We start from the raw sequence: 22,542 nt of genomic DNA, 5'->3' as shown, positions 1-22,542 counted from the left end.
TAAGCTGTTGTTTATGTTGGGAAAACCCAGACAGTTGGGATTTTTCCTTTATAAACTGTGGTTAAAGAAACTATGACTTATGATGTGTGAATCCAGTTCATAAGTGAAATAAACTGGATTCACACATCTGCTAACTACTAGCTAGCAATGCTTCAACAATCACATTGAAACACCTTCAGTGGACTATGTCACCCTCAGCTTACCACTTTCATGGTGTAGAGGCAGCCTACAATCATGCTTTCCTACTCTGCTTCAAAACTCTTGTTTTCCGACTTGCACCAGTATGAAACTAGCCTTGTGGTTTCTGCAGTTTAGTTTGATCTTAGCCACATTTGCATTCCTCTTGGTTGCTGTATGGAGCTGCTGGCATGCCTCCCTTCCCTCTGGGCACTGCCCCCCATGGCCATTTTGGGGGTGTTAATGTCCAAGAAAAGGACCATGGCAACATAAAATCTGCACTTCACTGTGCTCTGTGAAGCAGGTCTCGGAAATTATGTGGGTTCCTTATATATTTCCAATAAATTTGCTCAGTTTACCAGTTCCTATCTATTTGTGCAACTGGTGGACCAGTGAACAACAACAGACTTTCTCCTTTCTCCTCCCTCTTCTTTTGTAACTGGTTCTGTCAATTTCCCCTTTTAGCCCAAATTACTGGAAGAAAGGTCAAATGGTGGTTCTCCTCCCCACCTACCAGTGAACACACCACTTGGAAAGATGTCAAGTAGGAAGGGTAGTCAACAGAGGGGCCTGATGTAAAAGGTCTATCTATGAAAAACTCAGTGATGCGTCAATGACTAGAGCTTGCTTTCCCAGCATTTCAGTAAATGCACCTGGTGTAGGCTTCTGATTTAGATCAGATTCTTACATCATACTAAGCCATAAATAAACTCTAATTGACCATATTTACGCAAATGTTGACCATAAGCCAAACAAACCCATTATGCTTAGCATAATGATCCAGGCCTTGGTAAATATGGTGGAAAATAATTTATATTTTTTCCACTTTTTTTTAACTTGAGAATCAAAGCAGGTGTACGTTTAATACAGCCTAGTTGACATGCTCCACAAGACTGATATAGCGGCTTAATGACGCTGAAAGTTGCTGGCCAGAAATGGTCGACGCTTCAGCGGTTCGAGTCCAGCCTTCGCGTTAGCAGGGTGAGCTCCTGTTTCCTCCCCAGTTCCTGTCAACCCAACAGGTCGAAAACTCACGTGAGTAGATAAATGGGTACTCTCACTCAGGTGGGAGGAAAAATGCTGGCGGCGCCTTGCAAAAAGGAGTCGGGAGCAGTTGCTGGTAAGCGCGAAAAGGGCGCGAAGCAACGGAAACCCCGCCTCCTGCGCTCGCCAGCTGGGCTCTGCTCTAGGAAGGAGGCACTGGCAAACCACTTCCGAAACACCTTGCCTTGAAAACTGCAAGGACTCGTCCAAGCAGTCACTGCAGAGTTGGTAACGACTGAGCGCAGATAAAAAAAAAAAAAAAAAACCTCTGGCAAATAATATAAAGTCTTTATTATCAAATTACAATATTCATTTCAGTTTTAAAATGTTATGCCTGGTTACATAAAATACCTGGTACATTTTTTTACCTCATAACTATTATTAAAGATAAATAGTAAGTTGTAAAAACTTAAGAAATGTGATAAACGTTGCATGATGTCAGTAGTAATTTCTCTTTACATGTCACAGATAAGACATCCTTCCAGACACTGAGCTTGTTCAAGTATATCCCAGCACTGTAAAACAACCTACAGTTACTCAGCCATAGAGTATTTAAGATGAGCAATCTTTTCATTAGTAGTTATCATTAAAAGCCCTCAGGGGCAAACATACACAGTAAATACTACAAAATGTTTTCAAGGTAATCTCTTACATTCACTCCACCAAATACAGACTTTATTCAAAAACTAATTTAAAAGCTCTGTGTTTTAATCATTAAAAAAGTACTTTGCACTACAAACCAAGTATTAATATAAAATGCACATTAAGGAAAGCACAAACAAAAATATTGTACCACATATGAGATTAACAGAGAGATTATTGTATATGTGTTTGTGGATCAGTGTCCAACTGAGATGCATCAAGTGAATCTTCTTTTGGCAAATGTTGTGTGTGTGCAGATTGGTCTCAAACAAAGATTGTGAGAAGGAAGTCTATCAGTTTACAAACTGCAAAAGATACCAGTTCTATACAGACATTCACTTGCTCTCCAAAACAATCTAGTTTGGCTTTGTGCTGTGGACATGCAGACAAATCCTTTTCCCAACATCCTTTCATGCCTGGCTGCCAATGCAGGCTAAGTAAGATAGAACATGAAATATGTAGAGTGTGGTTTTTCTTTTGCTTGTTTTGTCTGCCTGTGGGGCTTACACAGTGAGACTCCTGTGTGCGGATGGGTTTGGCTTAAAGCTCCCCTACCGTAGCGTTTTGCAAAATGTTCCTCCTAAAACACCCAGGGTTCTAAAACAAGGGACAAAACCAGTGGTGCCTGGGTTCTTGATTAAGGTTGCTCTGTTACTGTCATGGCCCTAAAAATTTACCTTTCACACTAATGAAAAATAGAAGAACTGGAAATTCACCTTTCAGGATTTTCAGGATTCAGACGTTTTACTTTCAACATTAATTATCTCTGGTTCTCACTCAACTTCCCCCCTTTCTTCTATGTATTACATTCACTTGACTCCTCTTTCTACAGAAAGGCTATGCTCCAAAGACACAACAAGCAAGATAGTGAGTACCCTTTGCTCCTGTGTGGTTGGAAAATAGATCACATCTTTCTTCATTTTGTTTGATGGCCAAGGAATGAAAGCTCTTATCTCCTCTAGCCTCCTCTTGCAGAATCTGTGAGCCATACGCCAGGCTGATGATTGTTCTCCTACATGGGGTGCTTCCTGTCAAATGACTCTTAGCAGCTCCTGCTTGGCACCTTCTAGAGCAGTGTTTTTCAAACCTGGCAACTTTAAGATGTGTGGACTTCAACTCCCAGAAATCCCCAGCCAGCAATCTTGCCAAGAAAACTGGAGGGACTAGTCCAGGCAGTCGCCAGGAGTCAACACTGACTTGAAGGCACCAAAAAAAAAAAAAAAAGATGGAGGTACACATCCATCCACTCAGAACTGAGCATTTGAAGCAGGCATTATTGCACAATCCTGGGGGTAGTATTATCGTGGGAATATAGCAGGAGGGGTGTCATCTCATTCTATTGATGGATCGATATTCCATTCTGGAAGCTTCCCCCAGGTCAAGACATTCTGCAGCTATTCCACCTTTCCCCATTTGAGATATGTTTATGGGGTAAAGAAAAAACATGGGAGAAAGAATAGGAAAACATACAACTGGCTAATAATATCTAGACCTTTCTGTAAAACTGCTCAGTTATCATCAATCTTGTCACTAGCAATCCCTCTTCATTTGCAATGGATTCTCTGTCCCATCTTCTTCCTCATCCAAATTAACCTTCAATTTTGTTTTCAACCTGCATTGTTTTTTTTAACATCAGAAAAGAAAATGAGTTCAGCAACAAAGAAACAAAACATGAGTTTTTACATCCTTTCCATTCTGAAAAAAATGTGGAGTTTTGTGAGTGTTCTATATAATCTGAAATTTCTTACGGGCTTGTCATTTTATTAAGTTGTCTGTAAGACTAAGATGCGATACAACTTGAGGTTTTACTTTGTAAAACATATACTAAGCCTCTGAAAGTTATCACTTTTTTATATAAAGTAATGAAGGATCTCAGAGATTGCACATAATTTGATATCACATAATACAGTATAGAAATGGCAACTTTTGCTCAACTGGAGCACGTAATTTGTATGCAGAAGGTCCAAGGCTGAATCTCCATCTAGAGATGAGGGAGAAAAAATCAGCCTGACACTCTGGTGAGGGCCTGCCAATTTGCATCAGCTAGGCTAGCTAGGTCACGGGCCAGATTCAGTATACAGCAGCTTTTCTGTGAAGGAAAGATTATTCATGTAGAATTGCTGCTTGACCATGTGGATAGTATCAAGCTTCACAGCCAGGCTCAGTAGCGAATTACAGGTTTCCAGACACTTAATTCAGCTCTTGATTAGACTGAGCGGAAGACATGGCTCACCTGGATTAGAACCTTTGTTGCAGAGAAGAATGAAACCTCAAACACAACAGTGCAAGGAAGTGCGAAGAAGTTGGAGACTTTATAATTAAGCTCCAGAAGCTTCTGAACTTCTAGGCTTTTTTGTCCCAACCATCTAACTTAACAGATACTTGGTAGGTGGCTTGATGTCTATGGGAAGTGGCTGAGATATGATTACATAAAAGCTGTAGGTTCCTGCCTCACCAGCGTCAGCCCACACAGAAAGGCTTTATCCAATTCAACTGTGCAAACTTTGATTAAAAGATGTACTCGGCAATGTCCAATGAACCAGAGCCAGTGATGGACCCAAATTTAAGTTTCAGTCACTTTCAGAATCCCCTTATTTATAAACTACAGTCTTCTCTCTTCTAACAAGGCCAAAACAAATGTCTTCCTCTTGGTTTAGAATATAGAAAAGGATTGGCTATCATATTGGATCACAGCAATAATTAATTAATGTAACTAAGATGAAATTATGCTATAAGCAATGGCTATCACTAATTTTTTTACAAGTATATGAAAATTTGGAGACTGAGGTGTGAGCTTGCTTCAGGACAGCTGGACAAGATCAAACTCTGACATATTACTTGTGCTGACTTGCTTATCACAACCAGATGCAAATGCCAAAGATATTTTCTCTCATTTCACAAGTCGCTTAATGTTTCAGTTACTGCGCAGAAGAGAATTCCCCTTTTCAGCAGTGACGTGATCCATGGATAGCCTGATCTGCTCAGGAACAGGTAGAAAGGAGAGAGAAAAAGAGACTAATAGTTAATAAGGGAAATAATCAGGATCAATGCCAATCTGACTAATCTTTGAGTCACAGATTAAATATGTTGCCATCAAATATGCTATATAGTAGATTTCAAAAACTTTCCATCTCTCAAAGATTCTGTCCCTGTAATGGTGCTGATCTTGAAATGGTGGATCACATTTTTCTGTATTGTGAATTTAATAACAGTCTTTGGCAGGAAGTTCTCTGGCCTATTTTAAAATCCAAACCAGGAAGAGATACTTCTGAATATGTAAAAATTTTACTTGCAGATGAAAATCCTAAAATTACAGTGGCAACAGCCAGATGTTTAACTATGGCTATAAAAACAAGGTTTTTAGTAACAAATCAATGACTTGAGGTTTTAAGTGTATTATGTAATATTTGTTAAATATCTTATTTGTTAAACTGTTTCATCTAATGCCAAGTTCAGATTATATTTGTAACTTGCTTTTGGGCCTTTTGGGCTTAAATAAAACTGATTGATTGAATAAGAGAAAGGCTTGGGTTTGCAGCTAACTAGGAATACTTCCACACCACAGTGTTTCCGCCAGTTTGAAACAACCTGCAGTTTTCTTCATTTCTCCCAACCTGAAATGCAGAGAACGGCGTGAGCAAATCACTGCCGTACATCCAGCTGACCAGTAGAAGAATTCAAACGAATCTGCTGCAAGTGCTGGAGCAGCAAAAATTCTTGCACTCTCCACATCATGCTAAAAAGATGTAAAAGAAATTGCTAGTGCTTACCCCAGAATATGCCGTGTGCAACTTTCTGGGCATCTGCAAAACGTTTGAAGAGTTTCTGTAAAGCGATAGCTGCAAAATCAGCAAGCCACTGTTTCTCTTACAAATCTTTCGCTGTCGGTGACTGTGAAAGAATAGCCTTCCGACAACTGTGCAACCATGCGTTGTTGTTTTCTTTTCTTGATAATACGATGGTTGCACAATTGCCGTGGCAGTTTGCGGTTCAATGTGTTGTGCAAACACAGCCAAGAAACGCTCATGACCTTGAACTGGTCTAACAGAGACACTGCTCTGACTGAGCTGATGGAATTTCTCAGTGCCTGGGACACTTTGCCAGCTTAATGGATTCCAGATCAAAGCCTCGGCATAGCCAGTGGTCAAGGATGATGGGAGTTCTAGCTGCATAGCTTGGGGCCCAAGCTTGGAGAAATCTGGTCAGAAGAGTTTGCACCACTATGCAAAACATCACATTCCCAGCGATTCTGCTGTTTGTCCCTTTAGACATTCCAAAGCAGTGGTACAGATGGGTCTCCTTCCTTGAGTTGCCAGTTGGCAGAAGAACTAACAGAAAGCAAAATCCTGCCGGACCTGTCTGGTGCCTCTGTCAGTCAACTGATGGGTAAAAAGTGGCAGGATCTTCACAGTGTGGAGAGAAAACATTAGCCCCTTCCTGTGCTCCATAACTCTACACAACTTTCCACACCAGTGCTGAGCTCAGAATAACCCTAAACCATCATCTGGTTGGTTTGGTTTGGGCAAACCATGTGGTGTGAAGCACCTGCTATGTTTTGCCAACCATGTTTTATAGCAGGGGGTGCAACATCCCCATTTTGGCACTTATTTGACTCCTTAACCTCCCTCCCACTCACCAAATGTAAAGGGGCCAGACAAGGCAGCAATTAACAGACACATAGAGATAAACAGCATCTACACACTATTCAAAAGAGACAAAAGATCAGAACTTGCTCCTCACCAAGATAAGCAGAGGTTACCACAGGGCACACAAGCAAGCAGCAAACAATACCCTAATGAAGGAACTACCAGAGGAACAAAACAAAACCCCCACCCCACCAACACTGGCAGGGCATGCCACTGTATATAAACAGAGAGCAAACCCCATCCCATTCCAGCACTGAAGATGTTACCTAGCTGGGTAATGAAATGTTTGCAGGAAAAGAACCAAGCTCAGAGAAGCCCAAGGACTCCACAGTAAAGGGGCCAATCATTTTGGCTCCATTCTGTCAGTATGTTTTTAGTGCTAGACATGACTGGGGTCACTGTGGTTTGATCAACAGCCCCTGGCCCAGTACAGTCTGTTCTTGTGAGCCACCCATGGTTGGAGCTACAATATGGGCAGCTCTGTTAAGTCTTTTAAATAAATACATAAACAAACAAACCCAGGCACAGATGGGAGATTGCAGAGACAGGTTTTGCCCATCATGCCACCTTTGGCATCCTTTTCATGCATTTATATATGCAGCAAGGGAAGGCTGGCTTTGCTGTGCTGCCAGGCTAATACAGTAAATGATAGCACTGGTAGGACAACTTCATAGGATACAAAAGGCTGGTTTCCTAGCTGCAATAAAGATGTGCCATGTAGGCAGAAAGATTGAATGAGAATAAAATGCAAGGACAGTGGCCAGAAATGAAAACAATACGAAGCTAGAGGGGTGGAGGCAAGAGCTTGCTAACCCATGGTTAACTGAATCTCAGTTTTGTGGTTCCTTGTGTCATGTGAAAATAGCCAAGGAACGCTTCCAGAGAGAGGTCTTCTAGCACTTGGAATCAAGGACAGCATTGGCTGGGTCAACCACACAGGTTAAACAATAGCTGGGCGCTTGCATGACACATTCAATTTAAAGGTTTGGTTAAATTAGGGGGTATGCACCACTCTTTTACCTTCTCCTTGGCTCTTTGATTAAGTTTTGTGGTTTATCATGTTGTCTGAACAGAAGTTAGTTTGGGTTTCAGGAACTGGGACTTTTAATCTACTGGTTACAAGTAGCCGTATGAACCAAGCCAGAATGATTTATGGCTTAGTACTGAGATTATGCATGATGCCATAGTTAAAGGGCTAGATTAGGACTGGGAACAGCCGGGTTCTAATTTGTTCTAAGCTATGGGAACTATGTAGATGACTTTGGGTTAGTCACTCTTCTACAGCTCAACTGACCTCACAGGACTATTGCTGGGAGAACGAAAGAGGTCTCCAGGTAAGTCACCTTGAGCTCCTGGAAGAAAGCAACTCAGCCATTCTAGATTATTCAACAATGTGTAAACTCAGCCACCAGCTATGTTCATGTACCACCCCTGGTATTAAACAACATGTCTGCACATTTTTATACTCTCCCCTGTACCTATGCACATTTGAACTGTTGGGTTGCTTGGACTTGAAACAGATGTCATCTTGGATTGCTTTTATCTGACTCTTGCAATCTACTACAACTCTCAGGTATAGCATCCGGGTGAGAGGAATGGAAGATGGCCTCTGCTCTGAACTCAGATGACTAGGTAAATGTGAAAGTTGGGGAGGGAGGTGTTAAATGGCACCACCTTCATATGTGCTTGCTGATGCTTATTGAAGATATAATGCAAACACAGGCTTTATAAAGCTATTTTATCAGCCATTTTTTTGGTGTGAGATTTTATTTTTATCCTTTTTCTATGGAAAGGAAAAATATGTGGGGCGTGGGGAAGGTATATGATCATAAATAGAAAATCATGTTATCCAGATCACTTGTGTCCATGTAGTTTGTATCTGACCTAATAAAATACAAAATAGGGAGTATTTTACCTAATAAAAGCCTCATCCAGAAGCCTTCCTTAGAGCTGGAGAAAGCTTAAGATTGGGGCTGAGCTGGGAAAAATCTCACAGTTGAGGAAAGTTGCGAACAGACAAAAGAAGAGAGAAGCAGTGTTAACTGGAAAACTAAGAGGCCATACCTTTGTCCCATCTGTTAATAGAGAAATTCTTGAGTACTTAGATGGCTACAGTGGTGCTCATATAAGATGCTAAGCCCCCCTCCCCAAAAAACCAGATGATAGCTTAGCATGTTGTATAAGTCTTTACATTATGGTTTGTAAAACTTGGTTTATGGCCAAATATGTTGAATGAATATGTTTGATAAATCATCATTGAACAGCCATAGCTTATCATGGGGTGTGAACCCACTTTTAAAAGGGGAAGCCCAAACAGGTACATCTTTTTCAGCTACTGCAGCACTTTATAGAAGAAAAGCAACACTGACTGAAGCTATACTTTCAAAACGTACAGGGGTCAGATACGCTGAAACACTTTTTAGATCTTATCTAGACAATTGCAGGAAAAATTAGAATTTAAGGGTGCAAATCAAAAGAAGGAGCTAGAGGTGTCATTTGTAAAAGTTGTGGTCGATTCCCTCCTTCCCCCTATCTTCAACCTTTTATTTGATTCTGGCAGGACTTTGGTGTCTTTAAAAGCTTTATGACTTCAGAAACCTTGCATATTATTTCCCATATCACTGATATATTTCTGCCCATCACATAGCTTTTAAAAAGTCTACAAGGGGAAAAAAAGGACAGAATCATCAGCAAAGGCTAGAATGAGTAAAGGTTGTACAGTTGGAGTTTTTTGTGGCTCACGTTAGGCGTTAAATGGCAGGATATAGTCAATGGGGCTTGAGAAGCCTGAAGGGAAGACCGAAGAAGAGGTCAGGGGAGGGGGGCTCCTTGACACATACCTGGGGAAAGGTCCTGCAAAGTTTCTGTTATTGCAGTGTTACAATGAGAAAAGCTAACCGCGTGGAAATCTGGCTTCTATGTTATTCTACCAAAAGCAAGGCTGGGAATTAGGATAACTTTTAGGGACAGCAAAAAAGGGAGACAGGTTGATTTTATCCCAGAGCCAGGAAATTAACTGATTGCGATCTCCCTACTCTTGTTTGGCCTCCTCTTTGTTCCGGGCCTTAGATAGGATAAATCGAGGCTTTACTTCCGCTTGTCGTTGGCGGCAATATTTTGCCTTTTGAAAGCAGCTGGGATCACTGCTACTGAGAGAGGCTGAGAAGGTGAAGAGGAGTGATTCCAGCTTCTGTAGTCCCCAGACAGAACACATGGATGGCCTTTAATCGGAGAGCTATTGGATCTGGTCTGAAAACTCTGGATGACCATGAGATTGCAGCAAAGAGAATTTTATGTATCTCTTTGCTTGACATCTAGATGTTTGCAGTCCAGAAGTGATAACCCTCCTTAACCTCCTTATTCCCAGGGGGTTCACAGCATCTGGTAGTCAAATAGCAATGTGGCAGTCTCCTGCGCATTTATAATGCTGTAGAAATGGAGATTTCAACTACACCTTCCAGAATTCTCTATGCTACCTAATTATTAAAGAAGCAAGCATTATAAGCTGTACTTTGCTTTAATTTTGTTAAGCCAAAACCAAACCAACCATATTTTGGTTTAGCATGATGTGTGAAGCCAGGTATTTACTTGCTCTGTTAATCACACCTAACTACCAAGGCTTCTTCAACAAACTCTCTCCCAACTATTGGCAAGGATTAGTCTCCCTTCTGGTATACTAGTGTTGGCATTTGTATCATAGGCATTCAGTACTAGCCATGAGGAAGTCTCATGCGTCATGACATCACACAAATGACACAAGTTTCTTAATTGGTGTCATTTGTGTGATGATAGCATTGCCCATGCGATGTCATGTATGATACCTTTTGCCACCTCCCTGCAGGCACCCATGATTTTTACTATTTCTGTTGTGCCACTTACCAAGGCTGGAGTCACAAGATCTGTCTCTTCAGTACAGAGCTCTGGCAAAGGTAAAGCTCAGGGGAGGATCCAAGCCTTCTCTCAGGTTGCCCAATCTACATGGACTTTGGTTCTCATAGTCAAAGCTCTACTAACTGACTGAACACTAATGGCAAAAGTAGACTACTGGTAAGAAACAATGATGTCTGTAAATATTGGTGATTTGTCCATAATATTCAAAAGTATCATCCCTCAGAGAACTGTCAAAGGTCAGTCATCCCTCAGAGAAGAGTCAAAGGTTGTGAACAACTGGATTCCTCAGGAGCAGGCTTAGCATTAGAATACTACACTGTTATAACATGCCTCAAGAAACAAACTGAGAGTTGCAAATGCAAACTTTGTAGGCTGATCCTGGTCCTTCGGTTGGAAAAGCCAAAACTCCCATTGGGTTCAGTTAGCACCAGAATGTGGCCTATTGTTGACAGAGATTTTTGCATTAAAAATACATTTATCAAGGAAGTGAAGTGTGTGTAATGAGGCGTGGTGTCTCATTACTCCTTGCATCCTTCAGAACCCAATGAATTAATAAACTGAACAAAAGGCGACCAACTTTCCTGCCATACCCTTTTCCAAGACTCAGGCAAAAGGTTTAGCTTGACATTTAGGAGAAGGAGGAGGAGGAGGAGGATCTGCATACAAAAAAGTTTTTGGCAGAAGTGTTTGTTTCATTGCATATCACATCCTAGGCAAAGGACCAGAACTTGTAGATGGAGAATATAAAGCTTGGCTAGGATTAGGACTTGAATTCATCCCAGTGGGAATATAATATAAACTTTCCATATAGTTGCCATCAGGAGCTGAAGGAGCTTCATGCTTTGCAAAATGGTTAAAACCATCACTGAAGTTTGCATTTTCTTGAACAGGTGGTTGCTCTTGGAGATCCAGAGGGCCAGGTGGCGCAGGTGGAGGGGGGAAACCTGGATATCCGGAATATGTCATGTAAGGTTGCCCATAACTTCCTGGATTCATGATTATTGATGGAAAAGGAGATTGATAAAGTCCACTGTGTGATGTCAGAGGAACTGGTGGTATTAACACTTCAATGTATTGCCCTGTCTCTGGGTCATAAAGCATCTTCAACTGAGGTTGCCTTGGGGATTCTATATAATAGCATTTTCCACTCTCAGGATCAACCAGCATTTTTCGATGTGCCTGTGGAGGGGCAGCAAAATGCCTTGTTGGGCTTGGAGCACTCTTACCCAGTGGTGAAACTCTTTCATTTCTTCTTGTGAAACTGGGGGACTCTTCATGTCTCAGGGGGAGTTGCCCAAGGCATGGGGCATTGTGCAACAAATTATCAGAGGGTGTTTTCCTCTCCATTTGTTTTGGTGGGAAAAGTTCATTGCTCATTTTATTTCCAGAGAGGTCTAATCCTGGTTGGAAAGAGACGTTGGAGGTGAATGAAGTGTTATCCATGTGCAAAGGTGGCGACTGCTTAGGGACTGGCTCAGATGGATGGGTTTTCACAGGAATAGTTAAATAATTTGTATTGTCAGCTTGGGTGGCAGAAAAATACTGTTCATTTATTGCCTGATGACTGTTATTAAAATAATCACATCCAGAGTCATGGAGCTTTCCACAAGAGGTTGACGGGGTAAACAACGAATTTGACACTAGCTTGATTCCCTCCATATATTCTCTTGCTGTTAATGGATTATCTGAAATTATATTTTCTGAATGTATTCTGTGGTGGCTGTCTAAGGGTTTGCAATCTTCCAATGCTGTTGTTTCAGATGCTCTATCAACAAATTGATTATTTGCTGGAGTTTGTGTCTGCATGTTTGGACTATTTATCATTGGAGCTCGGACCGCTTGTGGGTACCTACAGTTTTCACAGGATGGCAGAGATTCAGAAAACATATTTTCTTCTTTGGAAAGGACAGAATAACCTTTACCATCTTTGGGAGCCACTGAGAGGGTCTCGCAGCATAGATGTTTCTGGTAGGGCAGTTCAGCTTCTTGTACTTGGTCCAGAATATGACTTTTAGTTGCACAACTATTCTCTCTCATTGAGATTTCCTGGACATATGCAGAAGGTGGAATCACAATGATTTCAGATGAAGCAATAGTTTTATTTTCTCTTAAGAGGCTATGATTAAATTGAGGCCATGTTTCTTTGTTGGTCCTATCATCTGCTGTAGAAAAACCCAAACATGGGAAATAATCAGTTGTCGTTGTGTGTGGCTGCTTGGAGATAGAACTGTTCACTTTAATATTAAGCTGAGATTCTTTCTTGGCGGTCGTGGAAGAAGGTCTGACATTCAATTCACTCCGTTCATAAAGCACTGGTTTCTTTTCAAATGGTGGTTGAAATTCTTTATTTTCGGTCGCTAACTTCTTGGACTGAATTGTAGTAATATGTACCATAGATTCACCCATTGTCGAGCATTTGTTTGATACCGGGGGATGAAAATTTTCACTGGATTCCTTTGTACTGGCCTCATGGAGAGAAAGTGTTGACATATCCAATCCCCCAATTTGATCTTGCTTTTTCTCCTGCATGTGGTTTCCTGCCTGTACATAGTCTTTCCTACATATGGAGGTGCAGTGTATGAAGAGAGGAGAGATGGTAGTGGATTCCTTTGGAAACACAGTTAAGTTGTCATTTTCATCTTTTTCTGCACAAGAATTCTGGTCAGCACTGGAGGTGTCTGTTGATTTAAAGCCAAGGTTATAGGTATCATTCACTAATTTTTTAACACCTCTAGATTGATGCGCCCTTATGTTCCCTTTATCTTGCATTTGAGTAGTTCCCTCTGTGAAAGATGCTTTAGGGCAATCAAATCTTCCAGTGTTATGGGATTTGCCAGAAGCTGGAACAAGGACTGATGACAGTTTCATGCTCTGAAATGTAGGCAGCCTCTTGGTGGTGGAACCTCTGTCCCAAGACATGTGTCTAAAGGCATTGGGAACATTGTGTTTGTTCTTCATCTGTGGGATGAGTTTCATTTCTTTAGTTTTGGATATGAAGGTGTTCCTAGAGGTATCTTTGGGCACCACAAGGCTTGAGGGTTTAAGAGGAAATGTTTCTTCTTTTAAATGCAGGGGCTTCTTTTGCTGAATAGCTCGTTGCTTCAGATTTGGCCATGGCTTTTGCGACTTTGCAAATTTGGGAACTAGAGGCAAGCTTTTGGAGTCATCCTGCATGGCCTCAAACACAGCTCGGGCCCTCCAATATTCCTTTCTTTCCCCAGAGGCCTGCTTTCTGATGTTGCTCGATTCTAGCACATTCACCCCACCTTCTGCCAAGACAGGGAGTCTGTTCAATGGAGTGGCTTCTTGGTACTTCATTCTCTCATTCAGCTCATTAAATGTATTCTTCAGTTTGTAGACATTCTCTCTTAGCTGCTTATTGAGCACAACTCCCTTGGTTGGCCTCAAGGCATTTCTGCTGTCTTTACTGATAGCAATAGGTTCAGACCGCTCACTGGTGGTAGAATGGCTCTGCACATCTTCAGTTGAAAAACTGCAGTCCGATTTGGACAGAGAACTTGACTTTTCTAAGCTATCTCCCTGGAGATCAGTACTTATGGAGGAAGGGACCGATGAGGGTGAACTGCCCTGGAAAGAAGCTTGTTCCATTTTAATCCTTTGCTCATATTGCAATTTTTTAGCCAAGACATTTTTCACTAGATTTGAAGCAAGCCTAGTTTTGTTATAAGCATTGCCCAGAGAGGCTGCTTTCAAAAATTGCTTATAATTTATCCGAAACTCATCACTAATATTCCTCCCCTTTGCGGACGACTCTTTCCTTGGCTGTGTGAATGACTGCACGGAAGCAGGCTCACCGGGAGCACAAAAGCTTGTCTCCTTCTTGTCCTTCCGTCTCAACTGGATCTGGCGCTTGGGCACCATTCTCTTTTTAGAAAGGCTTTTTTTGCCATCTGCATTCTCTTGTCTGAGATCAATGCGCTCAAAATGTTCCTTCCCCAGCCCTCCACTGAGGAGCTCTGTTTCTGGGGCTTTGCCTGGTGGCGGGAATGGCCAGTTTCCTTTGCTGTGGCCAGCCACCATTGTTGTCCTCTGATCACTGCATGCTGGCCACCTGTTCATTCCATTGCAATCTTCTGGCAAGGAGTTGGACAAGCTGGATGATGTCCCATTACTAGAACTATACATATCTAGGTAGCTGCCTTGCGGACATGAGAGGCTCTGGAAAGACACAGCAGTAAGCTTTTCCACTTCATTATCAGCCTCATCGGAGTCACTCAAAACACTTGAATTTTCAACAAAATATCTGGGGCATGCTGATTTGCTACTTACAGGACCATGAGGTCGACTGCCAAGGCTGCTCTTCTTCAGCTTGCGAGCACTGGGCAACATTTCCTTGGATTTATCAGCACTGAACTGTGCAGGATGATCCAAGTATTTAGATCCGCTGTCTCCTGGCTGCAGCCTTTGTGTGACTAGACCCATTCTACTACTGCATACTGGGTCTGAGCTATTATTAGCTTTGATTGACATCTGAACCTGTTGGCTTTCCGTACCACTGGAACAGAGTTTGTCTCTCCAGTTTTGATCTTTTATAGCACTGGGGAGGTCTGCCTGCAGGCTTTGCACTCTTGCCCCTTGGACTGGCATTGAGTCTCCTAAAGTCTCGCTCCTCTTTGGGGAAAAATGAATGTCTCCAGAAGTTGCAGAAGAACAATTTCCTCTCCCTTGGGAAGAGTTGCTGAAACCATTCAAAGTCTCGTGGGGTTCGCTGGCCATAGCTGTGGAGATCCTGCTTCTGTGAGCAGGTTTTGTCTGATCTGCAGAGAGGATCAACATTGCTTGTTCATATTCCGAGTCACAGTAAGTGCATTGCATGGTACGATCCCCTCCAGCTTCTTCCAAGTATTCAATACAGTCCTTAAAACTCTCAGCCTCTTCTGAGCTTGGTGCTGAACGATAAGAGCTAGAAGTGTCGGAGGTGCAGTTGTTAGAAACATTGCTGTCTTCTTTCTCCAGAGCAGACTGGACTCTGCAGCTGTAGTTGCTGAGCTCTTCTTCATTCAGTCCATCAGGCTGAGAAGAAAGTGGGCTCTTACTTGTCACAGAGGAGAACATGTTTTGGGCTATGGAGACCATGTGAGCCTGTAATGAAACAATGGAAGACTGGATCCTTTTTCATCCTGAGTGCAGCTGGGACTGTTCCCACTCAAGCTTGAGAACTTGATCTTCTAATTGAAGCTCATGTTCCACATCCACTCCCCCTGTGTTTAATCTGATCATGAGGAAAAAAAAAAAAGCCAAAGCCCTGGTTGTATCATGTGCCTTTTTGAACCGTGCTGAGAAAATAGAAACACACTCACACATATATAAACAGCGTGCTATTAAAAAAAAGAACATGAAAACAAAATATCAATGCTACATCTGAGTTGCTTGGGAGAGAAAGAACACAATCTGAAATGTAAATATGTAATAGCTGGTTTCAAAAGGCAATATACCTTGAAAAATGAATGCGTTGCAGAACAGCTTTTGTCAATAAATATAATTAGTTAACATAAAATTAACTACCAGAATCTTAGGCTTACAATCCAGTTAAAGAAATGTTGGTCTGTAAAATGACATTAATTTCACCTACATACAACTGCATAAAATAATAGTGAGAATGAAGGAGGAAAGTATTTGCAAAGATATTGTCATGAGATGATTTAAAAAATCCCTTCTAGCTCTGTCCTTATGTATCTGAAATGCCCACGAATAAATCTACAGGTGTGAATAAACTTAGTCGACGAATTCTGCTGCACATCATCCACTCTATTAACAATTCATCCTTAAGACACCGGAAACTCAATGCATAATTCCCCCACTTTGTCTTCTCATCTGGGGATCCAGCATGGCGGTAAGCTTGCAGAAACTGCCTTCATCCTCCCCCTGCCCCTTCTCTTTCTCCTTCTTCTCAGACAGCCAATAGTTCAGTTCTGAATCCACCAGCAAATCCACACTGCCAATCATTGACTTTAGTCGTATTTCTGAGGGCTCCATGAATTCAGTGAGTATCCCTTCTCTCTCCTATTACACACACGCAAAGCAAAGCAAAGCAAAACACAACACAACACAACACAAAATGGCCTTTTTTTCTAGCAAGATTTGCAAAGCATGTTAATCTAGCAGATCCTGTGTGCCAACCAGTTAGAAATCTTTGGGTTTTCCTTTTAATGCACATGATTATGTGCTGGTGGAAGGGAATGATAGGTCAAATGGGCTTCTACCTGTGAAGCAAGGGGATAAGAAAATGGGTTTAAAGGTTGGTGAGGTAATTGTGTTTCCACCGGTTTGCTGTTACAGCCATGTAAGTGCCAGACCTATGTTTTGCAGCAAAGGCAGAGAAAAAAAATTGTATGATGGAGCTAAATCTTAAACTCAAACAGCAGATGGCTGGAACATTGCTGTTTTCGTATTGTTCTTTGTTTTTAAATGCTTTAACAAGCGTCAACCGCCCAGGGTGTCGCTGGGAGTTGGGCGGCATTATTATTATTATCATTATCATCATCTTCTGGTGATGAATTTTCAAGAAAAACTAGAATGACTTCAAAAACTGTTTGGGGGCAACAGAAATGATAAGAGCACATTATGAGCACTGTCACAAAATAGTTATTGGGGTAGTGGGAATTTTGGCTTTCCACAAAATGATGGAAGTGATCAATCACAAGACAAAGTATAAACCAGCAAAGGAAAAGTAACTTGGTAAAGGAGCTGGATCAATTACCATGAAAAGTTGAGGCCTAAATTACAAACTACAGCTCCACTATTTCTGAACAGAGTTTTCTGCTCCAATATTCACACTACAAAAGGCGATCTGATGAGGCCCAGAAATGGTCCACTCAACCAATGAACGATACCAAGCAAAGATGATTCAGAGCCTGCAAACACAAATCACATGACTCCCACACAAAGCACAAAGAAATACCCATTTCAAAGAAGTGATGTTAGGAACATATTTGCAGAAACAAAATACTGACCTATACTGCCCAGTCTGTAGTTCACAGACCAATGTGTGTAAAAATAAATAGGAAAAAAGGTATGCAAACCCAGGCAAATAAGCCAGCTAACATCCACACCCACATAAGGCAAACAAAACAAAACACCAAAGCTGGCAAGCACAAAGATTGAGTAGACACTAAATGGTCACTTGGCCCACCAGCATCCTACAAGTGCCTTTGAAGTGCTTTCGCACCCCAGGCTATCTTTTTCTGTTTTTTTTCCCCTTGGCCCACGTTAAAACAAAGCACACACATGTAGGAAGCTGGTATTCTCAGTCTCTCCCCCTTGGTTTCTCCTGCCAGCAGAAACTCTTTCCAGAGTGCGTTTAGTGTGGTATCCAAATTGGGACCTCTGGCTTGTTCCTCTCGAAGAGAGTTTGGAAGCCACCCCCTCCCCCTTGGCCCTTATTCCTTGTCTCCAGTTGGGACAGAAAGTTGACACTGTGACCACTTGCTGCTAGAATGCTCCTGCCCTCTCCATTCCATTTCATAGCAGGCCAAATGCTTTGCATACAGAAGACCCTGTTCACTTTCTGGCGTCTCTAGATAGGGCTGAAAAAATGTCTGTCTGAAAGTTTGAAGAGCTGCTGCCAGAAGATCAGGTTGCTTCAAGATGGATGAAATTTATATTCCAACAAATTCATCGTTAGGCATTTGTTTTTCTACTGGAAAACTGCCTGCCAATCTCCCCACCCGCCACCCTTGCTTCACTGTTCCTAGCTATTGTTTAATTGAGCCCATCTTAGAAACATGCTACTGGGATCACGGCTATTGGGGAAAAGCCCTTGATTGAAAAGCTGCTGGGATGTCACCTTTGTTCAGCAGGGCAGATCTGGCACCCTGGTGGGTAGAAAACTTTTGAGGGGTTTTGGTATATTTGTTAATAGTTTTTAACATCAGTCTTCCCCTCCATAGCAGCATACCAGGAAGAAAATATGCAGTGTACCAAGCAAATGCCCATAAACACACGTTTGCAAAGGAAATACATGTGTCAAGGAAGGCAAGGTGGGTGGAGGCTAGAAACTTATTTGCTACTCCTTTGTGAAGGGAGAGTGAGATGATGTTTGTTAATTGGCTGAAAATGTTCTCTGCAGGTTTCAGACTCTTGAAAATGTTGGAGAGCTATAGATAATGAGGATACTGTGGAGAAATCATGGGCTGATTTTAAAATGCAAAGGAAATGATAGATAAAAGGAAAGCTGATGTAGCAGACCTTAGAGAATGGCATGGAAATTGAGCCTCTGTAGGTTTCTCTTGCATCAGACATGATTTAAAGATGTCACGTGGTCAGCAGGGGGACATGCAGCCCAAGAATTGGAGAAAAATCTTTTTGGAAGCACTCTTGAAGGATTGCTAGAAGTATATTGTGAAAAGATTATGCTAAGGATGTACAGTAGAAGAATGAAAAAATGTCAATGTCAGTTTATATAACTTTATATAGCATATAGATCAGACTGCTTTTAATATTCATGACTCAACTTTTCCTTCATAATATTGGTTCACCTTTTGACTCATTTTATAAAACAATATGATAATCAGATAGTATTTGTGAAAATCACTGTTCTAAAAAAGCAGATTATTGTAAAGAAAATTGGATTAGAACCACATGGAATGCTATACTGTATATCACTCTCTACAAGAACAAGCTTCAACTTAATCCTAGCAAAAATGTTAGAGCTGTGAATTGTAGCTCCTGACACTGCCCTAGTTTTGGACTCCCAGAAACTGGATCTGGAGATTTTTCACCTTTTGTTCTCAGTGGGTGGCATTCCCCATTCAGAGCCCTTGCATGATTTGGGGCCCTTCTAGACTCAGCACTCCTCCTTGAGGAACAGGTGGCAACTGTAGCCAGGATGGCCTTTGCACAATTCTGCGTTATGCACCAATTGGACCCACTTCTGGACTGCGAGGCCCTGCTCACAGTCACTCATGCCTTAGTCACCTCCCAGTTGGATTTCTGTAATATTATGCATGAAAGGTGGGCCCTGAATACTCCTTAAACTCAACTTCCTCTAGCTCTTTTGTGTGAGTCTAATATCAAGGTTCTACTGAATGGAATATCTATTCATCTGGAAAACATCTCAGAAGAAGATAGTGACAAATTACTTTCAAAGCCCTGACATGGATATATTCATGAAGTCACCAAACACTGAGCTTGACGCAAAGCAAAATTTATTGTTTTAAAAGATTATGCTACTTTTTCACTTCCTTATTTTCTTAGAATGTTGTTATTCTTGTCAGCTTTGTTGAGAAAAGGCATGATATAAGTGTTTAGAATGAATAAACTTATAAACATTGTTTTCTCTCCTCTCATTCTTACAAGGGTGATTTGAGCCAACAGTGCAGCCTGCAACCTGATCACTGAGCACTGGGATCTCTTTTCAGCACTAGTGGAACAATTATCTGGAACATTAGACAAGAAGAACATGCCAGTTTGCAGAATCATCAAAGCCCCCCCCCTTTTTTTCATAAGGACCCTCTCATAAAGGTCCTATCATTTACTTAGGAGCACCACAACTCTACAGATGAACTCCACTCTACATGGAGTGTGGGGTTTTCTGTCACTGTTATCTTCTCTAATTAGACTACAATTTATAATTTCAGATCAAATCAGTGGAGCAAGGGAGAAACTTGTCACACCATGGTTACAGAAAGAATGGGCACAGCTTGCTGTGGTTAATTGCCCAAATTTCTTTATTGTGTCTTTGAACTTGAGACAGTCTCTCCATAGAGGCAGATGTCTCTGTTGACACTATTAGTATTAATTTCTGAGTCCATTTTTCAAAAATATCCTTCAATATGTCCAATGTTAGGATATTTTGCTTCATTCTGTAATTGTAAGTCGAGTTTATGTGTTCTTCTCCTTTAATTGTAATCTTTACTTCCCTCTAAGTGTCCAATTTTTAAAATCTTATGTTTTTTTAAAACATTCAAAACAAACACATTTTCCCATGGAAGGATTATTTATAATTAATTCCAAAATCTTATTTCAAATTTAGCTGGATCCTTAGTCCATTTGTAACTTTCTAAAATCAAAGTTCTAATCAACCTTTTGCTGTTTATTCCCCCCCCAAAATTTTTTAAGTTCTTAAACTTGTAGTTAAAAATCTCTTTAGCTAGGATTGAAGGAAACTCACCTGGTACTGTTAAACTTGTTGATCCAAAGGTTTCTAATAGCTGAAAAGCAGTTACAAGCAATTTCCAAAAGTGATTAGAAAAGAAAGAATGCAAACTTAAGTGTCTTTTCAAAGGTGCTGACCGTGGTTTGAGCAAGATGGCTATTCCTTCGTCTCTCAGAGCTCTAAACCCACCAGAGACTGCTGTCTTGTGGTCTCCTCGTGAGGAGCAACTGTCTGGAGCACTTGGGGGCAATCTCAAGTCCTCTCCTTATCCGGAGAGGAATCACAGAGAGCCAGTCTACTCACCGGCTCTTCATTCCGCTGTAGTCGTCAGCTTCACTTTTCAGGGAGGTGTGTTCAGTCTGCCATTTTTTTCCTCCAGAATTTGCCTGATGAACTGATCTTCATCTAATTAATAATGGCAGAAATGTTCATTTCAAGCTAAGGACAGATTCCTTCATAACCTGCAAATGAATTTAGTATTACTACAGTAGTAAAGTGCTACTTCTGGGAGAGCATACTTTAAAAAAGTGAGATGGAATCTCCTATATGCTTATGTAGAAGTAAATTGTTGTACTGAAAAATGAATGCATATTTTGGGTTAACATTGCCTTTAAACATTGCAACCAATTGTGCTGCAAGTCTTCAAAATATTTGAGCACTTAAAAATGTTAGGTCTCTATTTCTGAAACCATTTGCTTCAGCTCAATTCCAGATATTTACTCATTAAATGTATAGCTTGCCATTCCACCCAAAAATAGCATACAAGATAACTAAAATAGAATATGGGGGGGGGGACCCCCAAAGCCTAATTCATCCAGAGTGCATAAGTCATAATACATAAGTACATAAGAGATACAAACATAAAGATAGCTCCTTATGTTCTACTTTAGTAGACTACATTATTAGCCTTAAAATACACCTGGCATTTATTTTGCCAAGGGGGCAGAAGAGGATTTTACTGTCTTTTTGGAGTCCCTGTGGGCTATGGAGACCTGACCTTGGTGATCTGTCACTGGATATGGTGAAATGGACGACAGGGTGTTTAAAGCAATACATGCAGACTTTCATAACCCAAGTCTAGATCTCTTCATCTGACCCTTTCATAACTCATTCCTTGGGAACTAAGATCCCAGGTCCTTTCATCCAATTTTTTCCAAGGGTCATTTTGCTGAGGAAGGAGAGATCCATTAGGATCTTCACACATACACATAAAAACAAAGATTGTTACCACCTCTCTCTGGCTTCTATACAAGCATCTCCCCAAAGAACTGTCTCTTGATAGCCTGTTTTCCCAGGATGAAAGTGCAAAGCGTTTTCTCCCTAAATGGGGAATGGGATACTACATCCCCACTGGAGCAAGCAGAGATGCCCGTCTGAAACCTGGATCTGTGATTCTGAAAACCATTTTGCTTATCCCTGGACATTTTTTTTTTTGAAGGAGAAATGGCTCAGCATGAAAACACAGCTGTTCCCACCAGAGCTATGGTTTGCAAATCAATAATCTGGCTACATCTTTGTCAACCAGCTGAATTTCTGAAAATGTTTGGCTACTCCATATCAATTATGGAGTATGCTGTCAAAAAGAAATGTTTCATCAAATGTAACATCTCAGTTTATTACTGCATACACCTTTCTGATCATAGATTTGATAGGTTTTAAGGTGGGCTTGTTCTACAAGAAACTAAATTATAATACCTAAAATAGACCTTCACTACTTTTTTAAAGAACCTGTAATATACTAAGTCACCCAAATATAGATTGCTTCCCCTATTAACATTAGATATAAATTAGTATATTTTACATTTTATTATAGAAATAACAAATGCCTCAGCAAGTAATAGGAACTTACTGACCTTGACAGGGCTTAGAAGCTAAAGATGACTAGCATTGGGAGGGGAGACCATGGAAATCTCAGTTCTGTAAACTACACTGGGAAGCACAAATACATTGTGGAAAGCAGCAGCAAGCCACTTCTCCATGGCTGAAAACGACATGGACACTCCATATAAACACAAGGAGTCACGC

At 41.1% G+C, this 22,542-nt stretch overlaps 1 protein-coding gene across 1 annotated transcript; it reads right to left on the bottom strand.

The window, feature by feature from the left end:
• Positions 1 to 1,495: 1,495 nt before the first annotated feature.
• Positions 1,496 to 19,677, bottom strand: PROB1 (proline rich basic protein 1). The gene is made up of 2 exons (XM_088135265.1): positions 10,389 to 19,677; positions 1,496 to 4,840 (listed from the first exon to the last, which is right to left on the bottom strand). Exon 1 carries the CDS (start codon positions 15,495 to 15,497, stop codon positions 11,103 to 11,105), a length of 4,395 nt encoding a protein of 1,464 aa, XP_087991391.1. The 5' UTR covers positions 15,498 to 19,677; the 3' UTR covers positions 1,496 to 4,840; positions 10,389 to 11,102.
• Positions 19,678 to 22,542: the final 2,865 nt, after the last annotated feature.

This window comes from Python bivittatus, unplaced genomic scaffold (assembly GCF_059951505.1).
Source record: "Python bivittatus isolate LINGU-HERP-01145 unplaced genomic scaffold, Pbiv_v1 ctg000020_np1212, whole genome shotgun sequence".
Lineage (NCBI taxonomy): Eukaryota > Metazoa > Chordata > Lepidosauria > Squamata > Pythonidae > Python > Python bivittatus.
This window is presented reverse-complemented; position numbering and strand designations above follow the sequence as displayed.